The sequence below is a fragment of the Manacus vitellinus genome, unplaced genomic scaffold, assembly GCF_001715985.3.
Source record: "Manacus vitellinus isolate BGI_N305 unplaced genomic scaffold, ASM171598v3 scaffold_7_pilon, whole genome shotgun sequence".
Taxonomy (NCBI): Eukaryota; Metazoa; Chordata; class Aves; order Passeriformes; family Pipridae; genus Manacus; species Manacus vitellinus.
This window is the reverse complement of record NW_021940813.1, coordinates 26,861,861-26,886,010: the sequence shown is the minus strand read 5'-3', so window position 1 is coordinate 26,886,010 and position 24,150 is coordinate 26,861,861. Positions and strand designations below refer to the sequence as shown.

At 38.5% G+C, this 24,150-nt stretch overlaps 1 protein-coding gene and 1 non-coding gene across 2 annotated transcripts; both read right to left on the bottom strand.

Moving 5' to 3' along the window:
- Window positions 1–155: 155 nt before the first annotated feature.
- On the bottom strand, window positions 156–24,144 carry RNF149 (ring finger protein 149). The gene is made up of 9 exons (XM_018084108.2): window positions 24,076–24,144; window positions 16,387–16,637; window positions 13,410–13,478; window positions 10,468–10,550; window positions 9,908–10,004; window positions 9,375–9,404; window positions 6,417–6,612; window positions 3,971–6,049; window positions 156–765 (listed from the first exon to the last, which is right to left on the bottom strand). The coding sequence occupies exons 1-8, from the start codon at window positions 24,086–24,088 to the stop codon at window positions 5,991–5,993; spliced, it is 798 nt and encodes a 265-aa protein (XP_017939597.1). The 5' UTR covers window positions 24,089–24,144; the 3' UTR covers window positions 156–765; window positions 3,971–5,990.
- On the bottom strand, window positions 3,545–3,660 carry LOC112841338. The gene has a single exon (XR_003212945.1). It is a non-coding gene; the product is annotated as a small nucleolar RNA SNORD89 (small nucleolar RNA).
- Window positions 24,145–24,150: the final 6 nt, after the last annotated feature.

Sequence of the window (24,150 nt, the reverse complement as noted above, 5' to 3'; positions counted from 1 at the left end):
ACCCACCCCCCCAGGTATTGGTTACAGGGGTAAAGTGGCACAGGCTGAAGGGATGTCCCCCTTAGATACCTACCATGAAGTTAAGCTTGTTTTGTGCTGTGCTAGTGCTAAATCTCTCAGTGTATGAAAGAAAAACCCCTCAAGCTTCTCAGACATTGCTTTTTAAAAGGTCTGTATAATTTATTAAGGAATTTGAGCTTTTAGCCATTAAGTTACAACAACAATGCATAACTTGACATTCTTACAATTGTACATACACAATGGAAAAGACACAAGTGCTTAATCCAAACAATGCAACCAAGTCAGTACAAGGTTACAATAAAAGACAGTGTCGGTTGTGAATAGTTGTTGACAGACTAGCAAATTCAAATGGTTCTCTGCAGGTATGTTTATAATAGAAGTGACTTCAAAGTTTTGGACCTAAGCTTCTGACTAACAAAATTATGAAAAGTCAAATTATTTTCCTCTTCTGAATTAAGGATATGCTCATTTTAAAATGCAGTATCATTACCATGTTTGACAGTGAAAAGTAGCTTCAGGTCCAGTGGAAGTATAATGGACAGTCCCAGGCAATGCACTCTTCACACAAACACATGCAATTATAGAGACATTCTACTTTTAAAACTTTCTCAAATCAAGTTTTGCAATACAGCAGGATAGCTGAGGAGAGAGATCAGGACCCATACTGAAAAAAACCCAAAAGCCTTCAGCTTGATTTGTGCATGTTTAATCTACAATTCCAATTCCCAAATCTTCACATATCACCTGTGAGAGAAAAGAATACACTGGGTAAAGACCAGTCTCATATACGTGTTACAATTTTTTACAAACATTTCCATTTAAAAAATTGGAGTTGCCATATTCAACTAATTTACTACGGCCCTATTACAAAATTGCATCTCTTCAACTTAACCAAGGGGAGCCCTTCTCTCCCCTCTTCCACCCCAACTCCTCCTCCCTTTAGCCCTGCTCTAAAACTCACATAAGTGCACAGTAAGGATATTCAGGTTTTTACAGCCTTGACAGATTTAATTTTCTGCCAGTTAAAGAGTATGTGATAAACTAATTCAGCTTAATCTAAATGTGAGACACAGCAAAGTTAAAAGCAGAAAAGGAAAACCAGAAAGGACCACTCTTATCTCTTCTTGCAACAGCAAGCTACTAAATCAGTCCAAGCCTTTGTGTGAAGTCTCACCCAGCCTGGTGACTGAATGGAGACACACAGAACAGTCAAGCTGCCAGCACAATCTGGCACCCAGCAGTCAACACCAACAACTCCATTCCCTCCATGTTAACCTCAGGAGATACTTCCAGCTGACTCCTCTACTAGATTTCAGTTCCAGCTCTCTTTGTAAAGCTGCACAGTCAGTACGTTCTTACTGATCTCAGTATCCTTCCTCATCCAGCACAGAAACACTACATTCAGTGCCAAGTGCTGTAAACCAAACCAATGAGAACTGTATATGAAACCTCTCCACTCAAAAAACCCCAAACAAACAAAAACCCCCAGGCCTTACCCCCACAAAAATCCCAAACAAAACAAACTCCAAAGAGCTAATCCCCCCCTCCCTCCCCAACCCAACCTATCACATTATCAATATTACTGGGTCATGGTGCTAAAGGCTCTGCTGAGCAACAGTTCCCGGTTCAACATGTGTGATACTGATGTGTAAAAAAAGACATGGTTTTATTACATGTTATGGCAACAACTAAAAAACGCTCCACAAATTCAGAATGCAGTCTTTAACCTAGTGGTGTGTACTTCAAAGTACAGTTGGTGTTGCTAAGAGTACTTGAATGTCTACACTTGTCTAGACAGAAGTCTGCTTTTATGAGACAGCTAAATTATCAGTCCAACCTACTGTGTTCTATCTGTTGTCACTGGAATGTGAAACCAACACCTTTCACTTCTCACTGACCTCATGAAAACCTGCAAGTGCCACTGCCTCTGTCTCATCCCCAGGGCTTAGGACGTGGGGAACCAGCACTGCACACTTGCTGGACTCCTCTCTGCACAACTACAACTGGCTAGTCTTAGAGGAAGCTTAGATGATAGGCAGAAAACCTGAATGACCATTCCCAAACCAGTTAGTAATTAAAAAACCAGCTTGCACATTTGACAAGTTGTTGCAATGGCATTTCTCTGTGCCAGTTACACCTGGCACAGGACTGGAATTCCCAAAGTGTAACAGCCCAGCTTTGGCAGGAATAGACTGGTGCTCAATTTATTAAATCAGCATGGATTAAAAGCATTCTCACTGTAGTTAAATTATCCTGCAACTCCTCTGGCATACCTCCAGAATCTAGCCCTAATTACTGGCAACAGGTTACTGGACTACATTCAGATCCAAAGTGGGGTTGAGGGGCAGAGGAAAGGAGTTACTGACATCCTATCAAACTTCTCCAGTACCTGCAAAGCATCTCCTCTAAGCATTGCTTAGAGCCAAAGAAGAATCCACTCGAGGGGTCATTAGTAAAACAAAATCCAAATTTTCTAGTTAAATTGGTACTGTAAGCAATAAAAATCACTACTAACACACTTTTAGATCTGAAATGTCTATGGTTCATTTTTGCTTGCTGAAAGACAGTTTAAATGGTTGTTTACTATATTTTTTTTAATAATTTGTCATTTGTAGACTATAATTAATAAACTAAAATTTCTGAACAAAGAGGGGCCTCTAGTTTTGCTTTAAGACACCAGCTTATTTTGACACGTTCATAGCTCCTTAAAAAAAACCCCAAACAATAAAACCAATCACTTAACAAATTTTCTCCCTAACAGAGACACCAGAACTAACAAAGCCATATCAATTAACACAACACTAATAAAACTTATCCCACAACAAATAGCATCACCTAGTCCTGCTAGGGGTTTTTCCCAAATGATTTATTCAGCATCGCCATTGAGGGGCTTCAGACCTCATGTGGGTACTGGGCTTTAGCTTTTTGTATAATCATACCACATGAATACCTCTAGTAAGAAATCCTCTGCCTGATTACAGCAAAGTCTGACAAAGGGACAAGATGTCTCCAAGACAAGTTCCTGCATGTTTTATGAAAAATGTGCAGCTAGGAAGAGAAAGAGATCAGGGCACGGGGAGGCAGCAGGAACCCACAACACACACACAGCTCCCACACCAGGCAGGACACAGCCTAAGCCAAAGAGGCAGAATACAGATTCCCCAAATGGTAGGGAAGGGAGTCAGAAAGCACCTGGCCTACAAAAAGCATTCATGGGGGGATGAAAAAAAGACTCTAGTTCTGACCTGCATATAAGCTTTTGGTAGGTAAAGTGCTAGAAACTAGAAACACCAATTTGATCCAACACAGTGGAGGTCCAGATAGCAAAGTCTGTGAACCTGTACTTACCTACAGCTGCCTACACCTGTTTACTTTAAATGTTTCAGATGAGCTGTAACAGCAGCTCACATGGTTCATGCTTCTAATCCTATCTTGCTACTGTTTTAAACTCCCTAGATTGTCTCTTTTCTGCCCTGTATTTTTTATCCTACCTCTCTTTTTGCTAATGGATGTCAGCTTTTTGACTGAGGTCAGACTAATGATTCGCTTCAGGTGATTTTTGTCATCGTGCTTCCAAGGAGAGCAAACTGTTTGCTGGAGGCACTGCAATTCGGCCTTTTATTGTCATCATTCCTCAGCAGCACAGCTGGCCTTACAAGACCTAACTGTATCGAAGATCAACTATGCACAAACCAATTTGATAGAAACAACTGTAACTACTCTCCTGAAAGGCTCAAGTGAAACAGGTGCAGTTCCAGCATCAGAAACAGACCCCAGGACTCTCCGTACTTGGGTGTTTTTCCACATCAGCACACTTCAGATTTTATAAACACTCTTTTCAGCTTGCAGGTCCTTTAGCTTTTCTCCCAGCTTTCTATCAGATCTCAGATTTGATTCTTAAGAAAAGCTTTTGGTTTTATAGGTATTACATAAAGGCTCAAGTACTTACCACATTTCTTCTCTCCAGAATGAATACTGTGCAGTAGTTATCAGCAAGACACAATCCACAGACTGACAACACTTCTCTTGATAACTTCTCTTTTGGTTCCTCCTTGAGCTAGAGTTTAAACCCTCTCAACATACACTATATCAATGTTCAGTTTTGTGTTTAAGAAGAGGGAGAAGACTTAAGTTTTTAAAAGTGAAGAGACAGTTAAAAAGGCAGTTCTGGAAATGTTGATAAAATTCTTTTGGAGACATAAACGTCCTTATACATTGCTTGGTTTAGTTATGGGCTGGTTTTTTATTTGTTCAGTTTTGGAGATGGTGGGTAAGTCATATTCCATTCTCATGTGCTTCTCGTAAGATAAAGGCATCACAAAAACTTGCACCTGCTGGTGACATCAGAACTACAACCTGACAGTTTTCCAGTAAACCTAAAAGTTACACTCCTACAAGGAAGAGGCAAATTTTTTTTTAAGTAGGCATTAAGAGGAATTTTTTGAAGGAAATTTAGGGTGAAATATCTGCTCTGCAAAGTAGAAGTTCAGATTATATTCCCCCATCTGAAGCCTCTGTCATTTCTGGAACATTCATTCTAAAATTAAAAAAAGTTATTGCTTCTACTGAAGCTCAATATAAGTTAGAAAAAGAATTGCATATTTTCTTAAAAACATTCCAAATATACATTTTAAAAACAAAATGCACTCTAAAACAAATGTCTGGTGAAAGACACTGTTTTAAGCAACCTGTAGCAAGAGCTTTACAAAAGAAAATCGAGGAATGTAGCATATTATAACATGACAATGCTAAAATCCTAAACAACTCACTTAACACTCTTAAGTAGTGTTTTAAATATACATATTTCTTTACAAAACAGTTTAGCAATTCCTTATACCACTTACAGTATATAAATATTTGGATAAGAGGTCATAATGGGAGATGCCAGGGTTTATATTTACTCTCAGATGCTTCAGATTTCTTAAGTGTTTTACTATAAGGCACAATACTGCTAATCTAACAGAAAGGAATAAAAGCTAATGGCAAACCCAGTCAAAACTCCTAATGTGGAATATCCAAGAGAAGAATTCCAGCATCTCTATGCAAAGGAAAAAAAAAACAAAACAAAACCAAACCAAACTTTGTATTTCTTAAGAAACAGTTTCAATTTGTACATAAAGTGGATCAGGATGGGAACAGGAGCAAGAAGGAATTAAGTAAATTCTTATAAATAGACTAATAAATATATCTTAGCCATAATTAGCCCTTTACCTCTGTTCTACTGAGTTTAAGACTGAAAGAGGTAACCAATGTGCATATACCTAAATAAGTCTACATGCTCAGCACGTGAAGACCACCTAGCACAACTTATTACTGCCAAATTCAGTATAAAAAGCTTGCAAGATGGAGAAAGTCTCCTTTTCTTAGCATCCACTCCGAGTAGAACACGTTACAAGATCAAATTAGTATTTGTTACATGTAACAAAAGTTGCAACTAGCAATTTTTCCATCACAAAAAAAAGAATACACAACATATCCATGAAGTTATTTGATTCCTTCAAGGTTAGATCGCTTTTTTTTCCTAAGAATATCCATCTCCAATTACAACAGATCAGAACTTTCAGAACATTTTAACAGTTGTAGTCTTGTAAGTGTTCTCCATGTGTACATACTGAATGTAAATAGTGCATCCAATGTATTTCACTGTTACATATTGTACATTGTTTTCACTGCCTAGTCTTCATCTTTGTTACAGCCCTCTGGAACACAATGACATTGCAACAATGCTCACAGAAAAAGGGTTATTGCATCTTTTTTTTAGGATGAGACATCCAGAGGAGATTTTATAAAATCCTCCTGTGTACAAAATTCTCAGTTATTAGCCCTTTTGGAACACCAGCTAGAAAAGTTTGAAAGGTAAAATAATTTACATTGTTATTTTTTCTGTTCACTAGACAAGAGTCCATACTAATTAAATAAAAAATAATAGTTCTTCAACAGTCCATTCAAGATATCTTCCATGAAGCAGTTCAGTGGGAATTTCCATTAGATAGATGTTCTCCATGCCGGTTACTACTGACATCCACATCTAAAAATTAGGAATTAAAAGGAAAATTGTTTGTTGATTTACCATTTTAATATGCTTTATCTGTTACCTTAATGCAGACTCTGGCAACAAATTTCATATTCATATACACTTAAAGTTCTCAACATTCTCTGGGTAAGTAATCCTTCTATGACACTGTTTACATCTTTTTTTTGCCCCCCCCCATGTCCAGTTTTCTCCAGCTTGATCAAATTCTATGAAAATCTACCTGCTTTTATTTTTTGAATGCCAGTAGTAACTGACACCACTCAGTCTGGTCTGCACCATAATAATAACCAGTTAGAGAAGAGCTTCTTCTAATGCAATGCATGGTGTTAAGGACTGTCCAACAATAAACTAAGTGACTTACCAAGCAATGCTGTGGTTTCACCCGCGTCCTCTTTTAAACTGGTACACTGCAATACAGATTCATTCGTGGAGGAAGCTGACAATTCGCTGACCTCATTTCTATCATCATCTTGCAAAGCAATACTCAGACTTCCAACTGAAACACTGCCACTTATGGATTCAGGTATTGGAACTTCAAGTACATCTTCAGGATCCCCCTTCAAAATTAAACATATTTAACTGACACTTTAGTCTCCCATCAGGCATCAACATTCCTCCATGTTACCACTTTGTAATCTCACATTATTGGAAAAAAAAATAATTTTTTTAGCTATTATCTGTGCACTCCTGGAAACAGTGTTGAACATTGTCCACTTGCAATGTTGTTGTCTGAACATAAAGAAACAAAGCCAACCAAAAGAAAAGCCATTTTTCAAAGCCACCTCAAAGCCAAGAGCAGCAACAGGAGTCCACCCAGTCAGCCTTTTGGATGGAATATTTCAACACTGTAGCAACAGTATTGCTGCAGTCTAGTTAGGAGCAGGCTCCACTGAGGAAACTTATTGATCCTTTGAATTTGCAGAAACCTCTCTTTTTCATGACAGTAGTTGGGCAAGCTAAGACCTTTGTTTTATTGGGGTGAGCAAACATTTGACATCAGAACAAACTTCTTGTCTTGTCTACCTCCAGCCTAACTTTAAGTCTGTTCCAAAAATGCAAATATGCTGGCTTGTCACTTTGCAGGAACAAAACATCTACAGCACAGGCAAAGGGATTTATTTTGCCTACTGTATAGCATGGCTATTTCTGATCCATTCTGAAACTTAACTCAAAGTCCTACATGTACATTTCTGTCCCTAAAATTAAGCAGACTACCTTCATTGCCATAGCTATACTGATATTATTTATACATAAGCAAGTATATTGCAGTATAAGTAGCTATTCTGTGAGTCTCCTAACAAGTATTTTTCCCTTCCTCAAACAACTAGCAAGGGCCCATCTTAAGATTTAAGAAATTCTAGTCTGATTCTTTATCATCAAATCATCACATTTTAAAATGTACTGAATTTTAATAAGCTACAGAACTGCCACAGTTGAACACAAGACACATATGATGCTAATCTTTACGTACATGGGTGGGGGACATTAATGATTTTCCAAAACTTAGACAGTTAAATAAGCTGAAACTACAAAATTCAGCAATGCTCTACAAAATCAGTCAGACATGCTGAACTGCAGTTCTTTCTCTCTTAAGAAATAGTATAATGAAGAACTAAACCACTTAAGTCCGTCCTTTAAAAAAGCCAGGTAATAGGACTTAGTACCTTCTTTCTACTTTGAGCCTTTAAAATTTTTGAAGTATCTCAAGTACTTGTCTATAGAACTGAACTGATCCTTGAACCTCTTTGCAGAAGGTTTAATACATTTCTATAATAAGGCTGCACATTCTTCTCTGCAGGTATGTCACTCAGTGACTGCACTGCTGAGAGAAGCTGCTTTGCTTTTTGCACTTTTTTTCTTCATATCAGTAAAAAAATTCAAGTAATCACTCTACAGACTAGACTGGGCAACCTGGATCAGGCTGAAAACTAAGATAGTTGTGGTGAGGGAAAAACGTTTTCCCCCTGGAGTTATAAAATGGTAACCCCCAAGGGGGTGGTGACCCTTGGGATTGACCCAATGAGCGCTCCTGCAAAATATAAACATATGACAAGCAGACCGGAAAAGAAGGTGATGGGGTTGTTGTTGTTGGAGAGGTGGCCATGTTCTGAGGCCACAAGGAGAGAGGGGCCCAGAGCCCCACTGGGGGCTGGGCCCCCCCCCAGCTGGGGGGCTACAGGGACTTGGAACAGTGTTAGACTGGGCTAAGTATCTGTAGCTAAGAGCTGGGGGATGTTTCTCCACTGTAAGCAGCAGCAGAAGCAGCGACAGAAACAGCAGTGAATGGAGGCTATGGCTGAAAGCCAAGAGATAAGAACTGAAGAAGCAGCAAAGCCGGCATTGCAGCTAAGGAAGAGAGATACAGAGAAATGTCTGATGGAGACAGAGCAGGACTAAGCTCTACAGAGAGAGAGAGTTTGGGTAAGGACTGAAACAAACTCCCCAAACTCCTTGGAGACCTCTCCTAGAGAGGAGGGGTGGTGGACTCCCACATGAGAGGAGTCCTAAAATGCAGCACCAGAGAGACAGAGAAGAGCTAAGAAGCTCAGGCATCCTGGAAAGCTGGACCGGGACCACCAGAAGAAAAAAAAATCCTGAATGATTTCCCACATTATTAGTGTCAGTAAGACTTGAATGACTGATGACTAAGCAGGATATATTTGCTCTATTTCATTAGAAAAATGAACTGGGCTTCTCTAATTAATATAATCCCATTCCATCTGCTTTCCAAAAGTCATTTTGGCCAACAAGCAGAGGAGGTATTACTCCTCCTGGTTGGGCTTGGTATCAGTATCCACTGCAACAGCATGAATTCAGCAAATATAACTATTCTGAAGGTTTAAGTATTTTGGTTTTCAGCCAGTATTCAAAAGGGTAAGTCCTTCTGCCTATAACACAAGATACATCACCTCCAAGCATTGAAAGTGAGAAAAAACAAGCTGCTAACATAACAATACTAAAGTAATATTGTCCTTCACATGACAAATATATTGCAACTCTTAGGTAAAGCCTGACTTAATACACTGAAGCACCAAAATCTGGTATATACATATTACATAGCAAGAGTATTGCCACCTTTGACAAAACAGAACAGTAATTCACAAAGCTCTTCCACAGATCTGCTAAGTCTCTGCAATGAAATAAGAGAAAAGGTAGTCAAAATGCAGACCTAGTCTATGAAAGGAAAGTCCCTGAAACCAAAGAACACCCCTACTTTTTAAGGAACTCTGTAGATCAGTAGGAGATGAGAGAGGTACATTCATGTCTATGGCATTTTAGTGGAACTCGACTATTTATCAACAGTGATCAAGTAACCTACCGCATGTGTCTTCATCTCTCTTTTCTGGTGCTGTCAGAAAGAAATGAGAGCACATCATTTTCTCTACTTAACCAATTTCTGGTGAATGACTTTAGGAAGGTTTTAAGTACCAGCTCATTTACAGAGATGAAATGCAGGGCATGTGTCAAAGTACACAAACACTATATAGAAAAACTGGTTCTTTTTCCTTTGAATCGCAGTTCTCAACATCAAATATATGCTCTAGATTTACTGAATTCAGTTATATATTTGTAGCTTGGACAAACTATCTCACCTCTGATTCAATTTCCTTACTATCACCAGCTGGAGACAGAAAAAATTGGTTATCACAGATTCATAAGATGCTTGATACACTATTTAAGCTCTTACCCATAAAATTCCCTTATTTTTCTGTTTCTCAATTAGTCTTGTATCTTTGCTTAGCTTCTTGAGTCTTGTCAAGTTACAGCTGTTCTCTTTCTGAACAGTTACATGAAGTCTTGCCTCCTACAGTGTACTTCTACCTTGAAGATTAAAGTAAGTGTGCAACATACCCAGTATCCCAAAGCTTTGATAACGTCTAGTTTACACATTGGACAAGTTCGGTGGTCCAAAAGCCAAGGATCAATGCACGTTCTATGGAAGATGTGCCTAAAGAAAAGAAATGCCCTTTAGAACTTATCATGAAAGCCACACACAACTCCCTTCACACAGTGTGCAAGTTAACAACATAAGACATAAACTCTTCCTTGGTAACACTGACAATTAGATGTTGCTCAATTTACTAGTACAAACAGTTCTAGAAGCCTTGTCTTTCATGTTTTCTGATGTAAGAGATGTTACTAACCACAAAGACACCCCAGAGTTACCAGTTCAACAGTGTACCATTCTAATTTAAGCAAGCTCTATTTCACTCCTGCAGTCCTCCCAATTGCTCCCTTGCACTTGCATAGGTGTGAAGCACTATGTGGTCTCGCAGTGCCCTTCAACATTTAACAGGCCAACAAATGGCAGCTTCAGCTCTGCCCCAGAGGTTAAGAAGGGTTTACAGAAAACTCACTCTATTTCTTCAGAAAAACATGCTAAAGAGTAAAGAAGAATTACAGCAACTTACTTGCATGGCAGAATTCGGACAGTGTCTTTCAGTTTGTAGTTCTCGATGCACACAGCACAGTTTTCCACATCAACATCTAAACCCTAAATGTGATAACATGTTTAAGTGTATTACGTCTATATTCCATTACAGAACAAGCTTTGTGTAATAGCTTCACAGAGTGCAAAATGTATTAAATGGTATAGCAAATAAAAATATCTCCCTCACTTAATTCAAGATTCTATCAAGAGGTGATTTGATCAAGTGTTACCAAATGCCAAAAGCACCCAAACCTGGATTTTCTACTTTAAATAGCTATACATGGTATCTTAGGTAATATGTTACATCTCAAACATTGGTTTTGATCATGGGAGCTTAGGAACATTTCAGTTTAAAGTAACTATCCAATGAAATAATTTTAAAAGAGGTCAGCACAGATCAAAATGCACAATCTAATTCTGAACTAGCAGTCCCAAAGATTTTCAAGTGCTTGAGCAGGAAGAGATTCTCAGGGTAGAATACTGCAAACATCTTGTCCACTTTTTTCTACCACATCCTAACAGATATTCCTTTATAGCTTCATAGTAAAGTGTGCAACTTGGGATGGTTTAAAACTTTTCTGCAAGCTCACACTAGGCAGAACATCAAATGCAGTGTTTCCCCACCTCTATTTCTTTCTAAAGGTTAGTATCTTTCCTTACAGGTCTTACTGTCTTTTTGATGCCATGCTTATAGCTGCAGTGCAAATATGATGGGTATCTCCAAATGCAAGAAAAATAATCCAACATTAACTGGGCTGTATAAAACCTAAGTATTAGAATAACAGACAGTGGACAAACTTCTTTATTTTTATCCCCATAAAATAAGTATTTTTGGTGTACCACTTACTGAAGCACTTCAATTTCATTACCACAGACACTCGAATTAGTTCTGCAAGCAAACTTTCAAGTTCAAGGCAACTATTTCCTTCCTTTGTATGCTATCAATTTACATAATTAATGCCTTAAATTCCTAAGTAAATCACATTAAGACTGGTTTTTTTACATAAGCAAAGTTAAGACAAGTACTTATTGTGTAACAAGTTATTTTTCATTCAGTACAAGAGGCAAAATCCAAGCACACCATATGTAGCACATACTCAAATGAGTGTCCATTTTACAATAATCCCATAAGCTTCTCAGGAAAAATCTACATGATAGCAAAAACACTTTTAATATATTGACCTATTTTTAGTTAAATACCTCAACCTCAAAAAAAGGGATAATGAAAGACTGTACTGTGTCACAACAAAAGAAACAGACTCTTTTTAAATGGCTGAAAATACTTGAAGAAAAAAAATGTACATTTACAGAGTAGGCAGGACTATATTTCCAGACAAATTTACATTAGTTCATGAAAATACCTCTACATCAGTAATTTAAATAAATTTGCTGACAGCAGGCTGATTCAAATCAAATTAGAAGTGATTTACTAGGCAGAAAGACTATTTTAATAGAGGGATTTTAACTTCATCTTCTACTGCGCTTATCTAACATGGCATTCATAGGTACAACCAGCATACTGTATAACAACTTAAACTCCTCTGTTTTATTTTGTCAAGGGTCTATCTATGGAAAGGAACTCCCTGATACACTGCAAGAATCACATGACACAAATTATTTTTAGAGGTTTACTGAAAATACTTAAAAGCCGTTAACATACTGCATGTGATTTTCACCGTGGGTTTCATCCTGACCCTTTTACATCCCTTTTTTCCTATGTTGATGTTATGCTTTGATACTGCTTTACACATGTTTTGGTTCAATGCCTTCTTTCTTGATCTTGTATGAACAGAAGTATGAATATCTCTCTGTTCACAGCTTGAAATATATGCTAAATTCCATCAAAAAGGAATCTAAATAAAAGTAAGAAACACTCGTAAAACACTACTTAAACATGCTCAATGCATAAAAGGAAAAAGGCAAGGAAGTTCAAAGACAGCTTTGGGTTTAAGTTTCAAAACCGATTTACTAAATGAAGGATATTCTGTGTAGCACAAGATCTCAGCTGAACAGCTTCTGCTGAACCACAGCTTTTAAAGTTTTTACACATCAATGTCCTTTCTCACTTCAATTTTATTACAGGTTTAAAAACAACCTAATCCTCGTTTTTCATCTCTGAGCAAAAGTAAAAAGTAATCAAATAATAAATACTTTCATTTAAGTAAAAAATAATCGAGTAAGACAAGAGTTGGGGGAAAAAGTGTCTATGTAGTAGCAAAAATCTAGTCAGAAGCTAATTTTGCATCTAGCATCAGTGCTGCCTGAAACTCCAACTAAAATATTTTCTTTCAAAACCTTGGCTTTTTCTACATTGTTTAATCTAATACAGCTTAGTTTTCGGCTGTATGCTGTCAAAGCCAACTTTCTGAAAGCTGCTTTACTTTTTAGAACAGATTTCATAACATAAGAAAGGTACTTCAAAAAATTTACATTTCAAGGTAAGTCTACACAGCTCCTTAATGTATTGTATGTCAAAAGATAAAACAAGTGTTTTATTTTTCAAATATATTTATATTTTAAGGCCTTCTGATCAATAAAAAGATGAATGTTCTTTTAAGAAAACAGAACATTACATCACTGTAAGAACTGTGCAATCAGTAGATCCCAGGAAGTATTTTGCAATCCACTTGTTGATGTTTTCAAGTGCTGAAAACATAACAATGTTTTCTCATCTTTACAGTACCAAACTTGTATACATTCTGTATAATCAGATATTATTTGCAACAAAACAGCCTTACATTTCATAAGTAGTTCAAATTTGACTCTTCAGTTTTAAATTTTGCCTTTTAAACAAAGGCCCTGAAATAAGCCTAAAATTGTATGTCACGCTGCAATTACGTTGTGAGAGGTTAAGTTTAAATTCTATGAAGACTTTACAACCATTTTTAAAACTTATAGCAATAACCAGAGACACTGAATTACCTTTTCCCCACGTCTCACAGTATGCAGCTGAAGCTGGCTGATCGCTCTCTTGGTTTCTTTCCTATGTCCCTTGAAAGAAGATTTTAAGTATTAGTACAGACATGAGTTTCAGGACATTATATTTCAAAGTTTTTAAATACTTTTCATGCAGATTACTAAGTCTTCTGAATGCATCTAAAAAAAATAATCTCTGGCTAATTAATTTGTTTACAAATTATTTCCAGCCAGCAGATGTTCCAGAACTGCAGGTTTTGCACTCCCGGGGCCCTGCAGCACACGTTATCTGTACAATGACCCCAAGCAGTACCAAAGGGAGCAGACCACACCGACACATCCAGCCTTGCATCCTCACTGCTGGCACTAAGGGTCCTTCCGCACATGAAAACTGAAACCTGTGTAGGCTTTAGACGCAATCAGAGCTGAAACAGCACCCGTATAACCAGACCTTCCAGTTAGTCAAGCCCATGAGCAAGCAGACCGTACGTTTTGCACCCGCCTGAGAGCAGGTGGAATCCTGCCAGGCAGCCTACAGCTGGCCACCAGGTCAAAAGGCTGCTTGTAGCTATTAATACTTCCCCTCAGTTAAACACTGTCTCCTACGTTAGACAAAGCTTTGCACTGAAAGGACACATTATGCGAAGGAGATGACAAGAAAGGCTTTACAGACATGATGCACCATACTGGACTTCTGTACAGTAACTCCTAATTATGCTTAGAGGGGAAGCAAGAAAAGAAAGCAGTACTGTATTCCAAGACAAAGTGCCAGCTACTGCAAGAAACTGAGAAACTCAACACTCCCAATTAACAGATGCTGACTTGTCTAGCAGCAACACTCACTAAAGAAATACCATAAAGGAATAAAAAAAAAAAAACTATAATGGCAGCTTTTCTCTGTAATAATTACAATTACGTATATAATTTTACAAATGTATAGTGTTGAAAATTGTGATTTTTAAATTTTTATGGTGTTAAAAATAATTAGTCTGAAAGTTCTCCCAGAAATGGACAGACAACCAGCAGTAGAAGCCTATTCCACCTTCTGTAGCACCACAGGGTTTTCTGCACAGTCCTGTTTCATATTCAGTAGCAAGGAGGTCTTCCAAAGTTTTACTACTGAACTGGTGTTAGAATAAACCTGAAGATAACCATCTTCACCTTCACTTAGCAGCTACACAGCACCTTGCTTTAAAGCATAACATATTTAACTCCTGAATTTTAACTGTATTGGAGTCCATAAGCCAACAAAAATAAGATTTGAGTTAGAAAAGTGGTTTTTTGTCTCAAAAATTCTTTTAAGATTCCTAACCATATATCTTGACAAATATCTTCACATTTTCTGACCTTGCATTGGTTTTGTTTTCAGTGGCCATTTAGAAGAGAGAGAATTGAGAAAATGGTATAACCTTTTATTGCTAGACAGTTTCATTTAATTAAGAAGTATTTGGATGACAAGACCAATGACATAATCTATTAAGACTCTGTGGTACATATTTCTGAGAAACATCACATTCACACTAAAGAAACCCAAAACACCTTAAAACTAAAGCACGTTATATGATATGATGCTTAATAAAGCATGTGAACTTTCCTTAGTGTGAACTACCCAAAAGGCAACAGGAAGAAGCGACTTTCTTCAACAAACAACTGTTGCAACACAGAAATACATCCCTTTTTCTACAACATTTCTTAAACGTTTTGTTTTCTTGAAAGTATTCTCATAATATAAGTTCTAAGACTTAAAGCTTAGCAGAAAAGACTCTACGGAACCAACATTTCAGGGAGACCACAAGTTCAACCAATACAGAAGTCCTGTGTGTTATCCTCAGTTATTAAAAAGAGAAATTAAATATCTTCCTAGAAGAGTCCTGTAAGTCCCATACAGAGCTCAGACTCCTGAAGGCAAACAAAAATCCATTCCCTGCTCCCCCAAAATCTACATCTTCAAACAGAAGGAAGGGGAAGTCCACATACAAAGTAGTGACTGAAACAACATTCTTTCCTGGACTGAGGATAAAACAAGAACCATTTGCAAATATAAATAAATGCAACTTTATTTTTCACTATTAGTAGAAAACTATGGTAGAGCTACTGATGACCACAGTAAGAACCTAACCTATTTACAGGAGTTGAAAAGCAGAGGGAAGTGCCATTCTAAGGTATTTTCAAAACTCAGCTGGACTTAGGTCCTCAATAATTCCACGGAAGTTGCTCTCTTGGTCACAGGAGTCCAGAGGTCCCTTCCAACCTAAATTGTTCTATGATGTAGCACTTCCTTCAGGGAAAAAAAGTAAAGCTGACTTCTTTTTATTCTATCAAAGTACAGGAATATGAAAAGAGCACATGTGGAGCCAAGTTATTCTTTCTTAACCTTCCCAGAACTCTCAGTGCTCTCAACATTTCAGGCAGCCTAAGAGAGGTGAATCTCACCACACATGCACCTTCTAGTCTGCTGCAATTCAGTAACTCTACAGTGGAGTGGTGGAAATACAAGTATCAAAAGCAGTTTTCATAAAGCTTTTGAACCAAAAATTCTACCTTGAACAACTTGTGGGTTTTATTAAGGAAAGAAAAAAAACTTACCGTGGTGTCTTTCTGTTAAAAAAAGTCTGGTATGGGAAGTTAATACTTTCAGAATGAAAATTACTGAAGAATGAAAATAACTTCTAATGCCAAAAGGAAGGAAGTTCAGTTAGGTGACAAATCACACAAGAAGCTGCCCTTACTCTGTTGTTGACAAGTGGCTAAATGTATTTCTCACTACTTCATATGAGCATCTAATAATTATAACTAGTCAAACTTGTGATGCCAATCAGCATACTGCTTATTAGCCTCACTAACTACTACTGAGCAGCTTTCACAGTTAGCAAAATAGGAAGGCACAGATCTTCGAGAATGCATCAATAAACAATCAAAGTTAGGCAACTGATTTGACAAAAGGAGGAGGTAAATACTCTTATGCATCATCAGATCCATTTACCTGGTTTCCAAACTGTGATCCTGTATACAGGAAACGTTGTATATAGTAAAATATGAGCCAAGCAAGCGATATAATCATCATGGTGATGAAGGCGATGGCTACAAACACAACTGATTGACCACTAATATATTCCTGCACATGTCGTGTGCCAACAACAATAGTCATTTTTACTGGAATCCCTCTTCGTACTGGCTCCAATATCTCTATGCCTTTTGGATAGCCAACCATTATCACCACTGTATTTCCTGTTCCTGTTGGAGGGGGAAAATAAAAAAAAAAAGTCAGTCATCACAGTAAAACTGTAGGCATTCTTGCTTGATGGTAATTTGGCCTCTTCAGTTTAAGATCGGGAGACAAAGTTACAGGAAAACCTCCAATGCTTTTTTCCCAGGCATAGCAGACTTGATAGAAAGTATACTAGTAAAGAATCCCTTATTTATTTTCAGAAACTCTCAAACATGACATAAACTACAAACAGATGCATCTCTACTGTTCAAGCCCCTATACAGTCATCATTCCACACACTGAGGTGAGATGTGGATGCCATGCAAAAAAGCTAGACAAGTTATACACATCTCTTCTTGAAGCTGCTTAAGTTCTAACTTGCAACTCAGGAACAGCTGGTTTTTTATTTGTCAGCACGGGAATTTTAGCTGCAGATGGAGACAGTATGTGAATATCACAAAAAGAGACACATTCAATTTAGTTTGAATCTGAATCCATAGCACAATGACACTGGATATGTAAACAAAAAGAAAAGATGATTCAGATATTTAATAATAAATTACATTAAACATTGAAATACTTAAAAATTCTTTAATACTAAATATTCAAAATGTAATGAGACTTCACAACAAGGACTTGTCAAGAAATACTCTGGGACTCTTTTGGGAGCATTGGACCAAAGGATTTTTCTTATACATTAGAACTCTAAAGCACTCAATCTGTATGAAAAAAACACCTAATTTCAAAAAACCCCAAAACCTTTAGGCATCATGTTGCCACCAAAACCAGTAAGGATACTGTCAAGACCAACTAGCCAAAACTAAAGACCCTCTGTGACTAGAGTTTTAATCTGTTTTTTCTGGAAGTATCTCCAGTATTGTCTCAGAAACATCTAACCTAAGTATTAAAAAAAATTACAAACAAATGTACCTGTTAAAAATGTCACATTTTCACTGGTCTATGCTATTTTTATTTGAATGGCTCTTACTTTGTAGGTACCAACACTGCTACAACCCTTGGTAAGTCATGGCTTTATAGTTTACTTTGCTCTCCTACCTCTGAGAAAAAGTGAAACTAATCTTAATTCAGAGAGAAAGGAAGAAAAAGAGAGGGATTTTCCTAGCTGAAAAACTACAGCTGTAATGTCAGTTACCTTTTTAGATTCACAAGATTACCTACCTGCAACAAGACCTTCCACGGAAGGTTTAAAGCCTTTTTCCCCTCCCAGCTGCGTTAGATTCCCGACTGAGAAGCTATGTCAAAAGAAAGTGTTTCCTAATTTATAACATTACATCAAATGGGGACTTTCAAAATCCAAAGCTGCATTCTGGACTCACATACCTCTCTGCCTACTAAGACAAAGAGCTATTTGCCTAAACTATTTACCCCAAATCCCTTTAGTTGAGACAGCTGTGGCTGTGACACCTTGCCAACCTGGCCACTCTGGTAACAAGCCAAGGGGAATTTGCAGAAGTTTCACTTCTGTATGTAGCAACTCCTCCCTCCATAAGGTGCAGACGGCTTGCTTTGGATGAAACACTAAAGATAAGTAACCCTCCTCTCTCAATGCCAGTTACCCTCTCAGCTTCACCTTGTGCACCTCTGATTCAACCTCTGATCACCTACTATAAGAATTGTTATACCCCTGTCTGCCAGATCCAGACCCAGCAAAAGAGCAGATTTTCTGAAGAGAGTTATGTTTCTGGAAGTTGTGAGGATGGTGCAGAGATACACACAAAAAAAGAAAATATGCTAATGGAGAAAGGCCCAACTTGTGTCTCCCCTCAGGCACCCCACTCTGCTGACCAGAGCTCCTACTGCCTTGCCTGGTGAGTGTGCTTGGAGACACAAAGCAGCAAAGCTGAAGACAAACAGGACAGGCTCCACTAATGAGTTCTGCTCACCAACAACATGCCAATCCAGGTTATCACCTGTTATCACAAGTCCAAGCATACTAAGAATTGGTTAATCAATATTGTTCTCCTCTCTGAACCAGCATGAAAGCATTACCAGAGAGAATCACGAATTTCAGAGAAGACTCTGTGAAGCACTCTTTGCTCTCTGACCCTGCACAGGGAGTTAACAAGAAAAGAACACATAAAAGTAAGAATTTATTTCACATTGCTGAGAACTGCTATCCCCATACCTAAATCAAGAGATTAGGTCCAATGTCCTTACTCAACTGTAAGAGTTACAAGTAATGGCAGAAGTGCCTAAGGATGGCCAGGGAAGGGTACAGACGTGTTGGAAAGATTTATGTGGTTTCATTCAAACTTGGAGAAGAAAAGGAAGTTTCAAGATTAGAGACAGCCTGGATTTTTCAATCAATAAACATTTCCACCTCAGTCCTGAAATCTCAAGTCAGTTTAATCTTGCTATCTAATCCTCCATGCGATTTCTAACAAAGAATTATTCTAACCCCCCACAACAATAAGTAATGCCTTTCTCTGTTTTGCCACTAGCATGCCCAACTATCAGGCATTTTCCTTGAAATCAGGCTACTTTTACATAATGGCTGCTAGATACTGTGGCACCTTCCACTTTTAGAATTAACACAAGCATGCCATAGATTTTTAAATAAATGTCCATTAAAAGCATTTTAACAGTTTTAAAGACTTGGTGATGAACCTGCCATTAAAAATACATGCAACTGAACACAGTGGCCTTGAAGGTCATGAGACAGAAGGGGGGAAAGAAAAAAATAATTGCAATCAAGGATTACAAAAGGAACAAGAGCAGTCTCAGAGAAGCAGTTGCCCTGAGCAGCATGTAAGACTAAGGGCTTTAACTCATTCCTTACTAATTTTAGCCTTCTGTTCTGAAACACGTTATTCAAAGACTGAAATGATGTTGAATCATTCCATCAGCTTCTTCAACTGCAACAAAACCCAGAGATCTCAATTCACATTTATAAAGAAAACTCCAAGTGTCACATATATGTATCTACTGAAAGTAAGTTTTGTTGGCTTTGCCTTTCTACAACTTTCTAATTTTGCAATAAATAAACTACATTTTTACTCTGCTAGAGTAAACTTGTTTTCTCATCTAGGTTTGATTGATGCTTCAGTGAAACTGGGTAGATTGAAAATTTGGTCTGTGCTTTTTAACATTATCATGGCTGGCAGATCCTTAGGATACTTGCAAAAAAGGGCAAGTCTGGAACTCTGAAGATGAAGGCATGTTTCCTGCCAGTGCATAAAGGTCAGTTTTACTGCTAGCATTGCTAGTCTTTTCTTGGAAGAGGAAACCAGCACTCACCTGATGAGGAAAAAGTAGGACAGATACAGATTCCAGGCATCCCAAATTACAACATTTATTCCCATTCATGCACTTAAGAGACAAAAAAGATCATTTTCTGTCATCTGGAAAACGATGGCAGAAACACTCTAGTTTTTGTCCTCCTGAGAAACATCAGAAAGCTCCCAGAGTTTGACCATGTTAGTAAAAATGTTTAAGGTCAGTCCATTGATTTATTTAAGCGTAAGCATCCTACTAATACTGCCACAATTAACACCGAATGTTCCCTTGAGCTCCTGGTCCAAACAAATGGCTGTTACCAGCACACTAACAATCCACTGACAACCATCTACCCCAACCTCATCTCATCAAATCCCTGGTGGGTGTTGTGTTTTCACCTGATGCAAGAAGCAGGATGCATAACCACTGGTACACATACTTTTTTCCACATGAGTTTCCAACACATATGCACTTTTAAGTATAACGCAGATTATACACAACATTTTGAAGTTACTCCTGCTTCTTCAGAACAACATTAGCAGCTCAACATCATACAGTCACTAAGTTAAGCAAGCCATTAATTTCAGTTCTGTCCTTTCAGTATTTACAGTACTAGAAACTTTCAGTAGAAAACAGCAGTAATACAGAAATCATGCACCACTTGAGAATCCTGAGTGGTGCTGCAAGCAATGTAGCAAACAGTTGAACTACATGCCAAAATAACCCTAACTGCTGCTTTGGAGATGGCAAGAGCTTATAGAATTATGAGTACAAAGTAATTTGCATCTGTTTTGTTCAATATACATCCATTAAAAAAAACATGACAATGAAGGAAAGAACTAGTTGGATGTATTTTGGCAAATCAAAGACCCTTTTCTTTATGTAGCTAGAGTCATAATCTCAAATTAAGTCTCAAGCTTCCCATAAATCCACAGGTCATGAAGCCAAAGCCCTACCTCAGACTATGAAAGACCTACTTCAAACTATGAAAGCCAGTCCCTCCCACTCCTGTGCGTCAAGCACAATCATATTTTAATTCCACCAGTCTTCAAGGTAACTTATGTTCTAATTAGAATCATCAAATCCTAGTTTGAGGGGGGATTCAGAGATGGCTGGATGTGTGAACTACAATAGAAAAAAATACAGAACCAGAAGACTCTGTTTTCTTTCCACGGCAATACACCTCTGCCTCCCCCTAATTTCTCAACCAGAACTGAGCCTCTGACTCTCCTTAGTCTGGTCTCCACAATACCTCACACCTTGTCTCTCCAGACTCTTCTCCAGCCTGCTCCCAGCTAATATTTACATGTAATACTTGTTTTGGTTTTGGAAATTAATTTGAAGCTTTCATTTAAAGTTTGCCACCATCACAAAAATGAACAGATTTAAGATTGCCTGCAAAGTCCGTAAAACTGAAGTTTATGTTATTGAGATACAATAAGTGAAAAACACCTTGAGTCATTTGGGTAAAATGAGTGTTTTCCATTAGAAAAAATGTCCTCAGCCACACATGAAGTTGTGTCACTATTACTTTGCTAGAGGAGGGAAGTCATTCAGCATTTTGAACAATGTAATTCAGACAGAGCAAAGGCCTGAAACACATGAGACACACCAGTTAAGTCACAATTGAAGAATCTTCTTTTAGAAGGAGGGACAGGATTGCAAGGCTACATATTTAAATTCTCGACTCTCTTGTTTCAAAACCGTAATTAAGAGCCCTACTCACTGCACTCATGAAGCTTACAAGGTATCCAAGAAAAATACAGACTATTTAGAATATTTGCCCTTTATCAAATGCTTTGACATCAGCTACAACAAATGATTGCTTCACCTACTCAAGAACCTCTCTTTCTATTCAAGCTGAAAGGTGTCAAAAACCACCAAAAATCCTACAACAACAATAGCACACATGCATCACACACATCCCAGAAAATTCAAAGGCCAGGCTTTTCAGAAGGAGAATGAAAAGATGACACTGGAAGCAGAAAAGCCACCTGTTTATCATCTTCACATAATTTAGGCTGCATCTCTACCAGCCATAAGCACTGTTCCATCTCACACCATTTTCAGGGCCACTAATTGCAAACTCATTAAGTGGATTTTACTCATGCATATAACTCCACTCCTTAGTTACTGCACTGTAGATTTCCCAGAGTATATATCCTCAGCACTTTCCCAGAAGCAAAGTTTGCTTCCTCATGTATCAATTCACAAATCCCTTCACAGGAATGGAAAACCTAAATCGTGTAAAATACAGCTTTACCTTCCATGTTCTTCCCTGCCATTCTTCCACAAACTCTTTTTTCTCACTTCAAAAAGCCTAATATTTAAAATACCAGCAGTAGTTCTTCCACATATTCCCAAAATACACTAAAAATATTTGAACATTTACACATCTGAAAGTTTCAACCATGAAACAAACATCTATAACTGCATCAGAGCTTGTATATATTGGGATATATTATTATATTCCCATTCAAACCATTCTAAAGTCCAACCTGCACTTGTGAAATCAGTATAAGTACACTATTGTATATATGCACTATACTAAATCATACTCTTTCTACAGGCAGAACTTTTATCAGCAACATTCTGCCAGCTTAAGACAAAAAACCCCAAACAGCAGTCAGAAAGTGCTTCTCTTTATGCCACTGACAGATAACAAGTCCAAACCTGAGCAGTAAGCTCAAGAAGGTCTTCTGTAGCCAGAGACAACAACAGAAAAGAGAAAACTTAAAAAAACAATATAAAATAAGCAAGATGAGAAAAGGAGGAAAAGATTCAACAAGAGAGCAAACAGTATTTGTGAGAGAATTCCATGCTACAATGGGCAATGGAGAAGAATGCGGAAAAAAAATTTGTACTGATTGGCCAATACAGAGCGACAGCAAGAAAAAGAAGCTGGTAAAGAGGAAAGAATTATTACACAACAACGCATCTTAATTGCCACATGGGATCAAAATCATAGGTCTATTGTACCTGCATCTCATCTCCACTTTCACAGTAGATTAAGAACATGAGACGGGCCAGGCTGATCCCAAGCAACCAGCAGGCTAAGAGTAACAGTAATCATGCTTCCAATCCCCAAATTGGTGCTCCTTGATATTCCAAGGAGGGACTTGTTTTCCAAATGATAAATGACATGTGTAATAGAGCAACAGCTCCCTAAGTTAGTTTTTCAGCTCACTACACTAGGAAAATACGTTTGTTTCCTTTAGAAAAGCATTATGGTTCTATTCCAACCAGGTCCCCGGTCTTTCCCTTCCTCATGACCGAGGATGAGGACGAGACCGTGAGCATTAACAAACTCATTGTATCAAAAAGCCATGTGAAGCATACATCTGCAGAATTTTTTACTTAGTTTGCTTTGTCTTTGCATCCTCCTTTGAAGACCTCCCAGTTTCTCAAAAATCTACAAAAGCAAACATGGATTTTATTACTGAATTTCAAGGCTCTTTTCCCCCTTCGATTTAAGCATTTGATGTCGTCATGACCATAAAAATTCAGCAAGGCTTTAGTGTCATAGCCCAAGCCGGGACTGCAGCGACAGAACACGTGGATTCCTATCTTGGCAAAAATCACAGAACCCTTCACAGAACCCAGGCTACATAGCAGCAGCACGCTCAAACAAGCCAACATCCTTCTTCAGGATTCAGTTTTCCTACTCCATTCGCAAGCGTTTAAGGATTACCTAAAGCTTACACCCCTCTCCCACCCTTCACAGACCTGCGCAGGAAGGACGACGAAGCTATTACAACAAAGCCTGTACCAAAAGCTATCTCTAAATAGCTACGGCTATGCCTTCAAAGACACCTGAAGGCATCTTCGGGATACCTGGTGTGTTTCCACACGGTCTGCAGAAAGCGGCCTACCTGTGACCGCTGCAGGTGCCAGGCAAAAAGGTATCCCTAAAGAAAACCCAAGGCTCCCACCGCAGTCTGTCACACGCTGCCCATCCCGAAGGCTCCGCCGCATCTCCCCCTCGACACCTGGGCCATAACTTGGGAGACAGAACACGGTCCCGGCATTTTCCCTAGCGTGGCTTACAGAAAGATAAAACAACCCCCCCCCCCCGTACCATTTTTACAGGGATTTCTGCCTTCCCGCATCCCCATCCCTCACCGCGCAGAGCCGCACCACCGATGCGGACCGGCGTTAGACAAAGCCATCCTCCCAGAACCATCCCCCCCGAACCCTCGGCGAGCGCCCGGCGCCCTCCCCGCTCACCCAGGTGGGACATGGACACGGTGCTGTTGCCGAAACGGGCCTCGTTGTAGATGACCACGGCGGCCGCCCGCTTCC

Bases quoted from the DNA above. Each gene is read 5' to 3' on its own strand.
- RNF149 (XM_018084108.2), bottom strand. The intron at 9,405-9,907 runs GTATGTTGCACA...TCTTTCTGACAG, and splicing joins TCAAAGCTTTGGGATACTGG to CACCAGAAAAGAGAGATGAA. The intron at 6,050-6,416 runs GTAAGTCACTTA...CCTAATTTTTAG, and splicing joins TGAAACCACAGCATTGCTTG to ATGTGGATGTCAGTAGTAAC.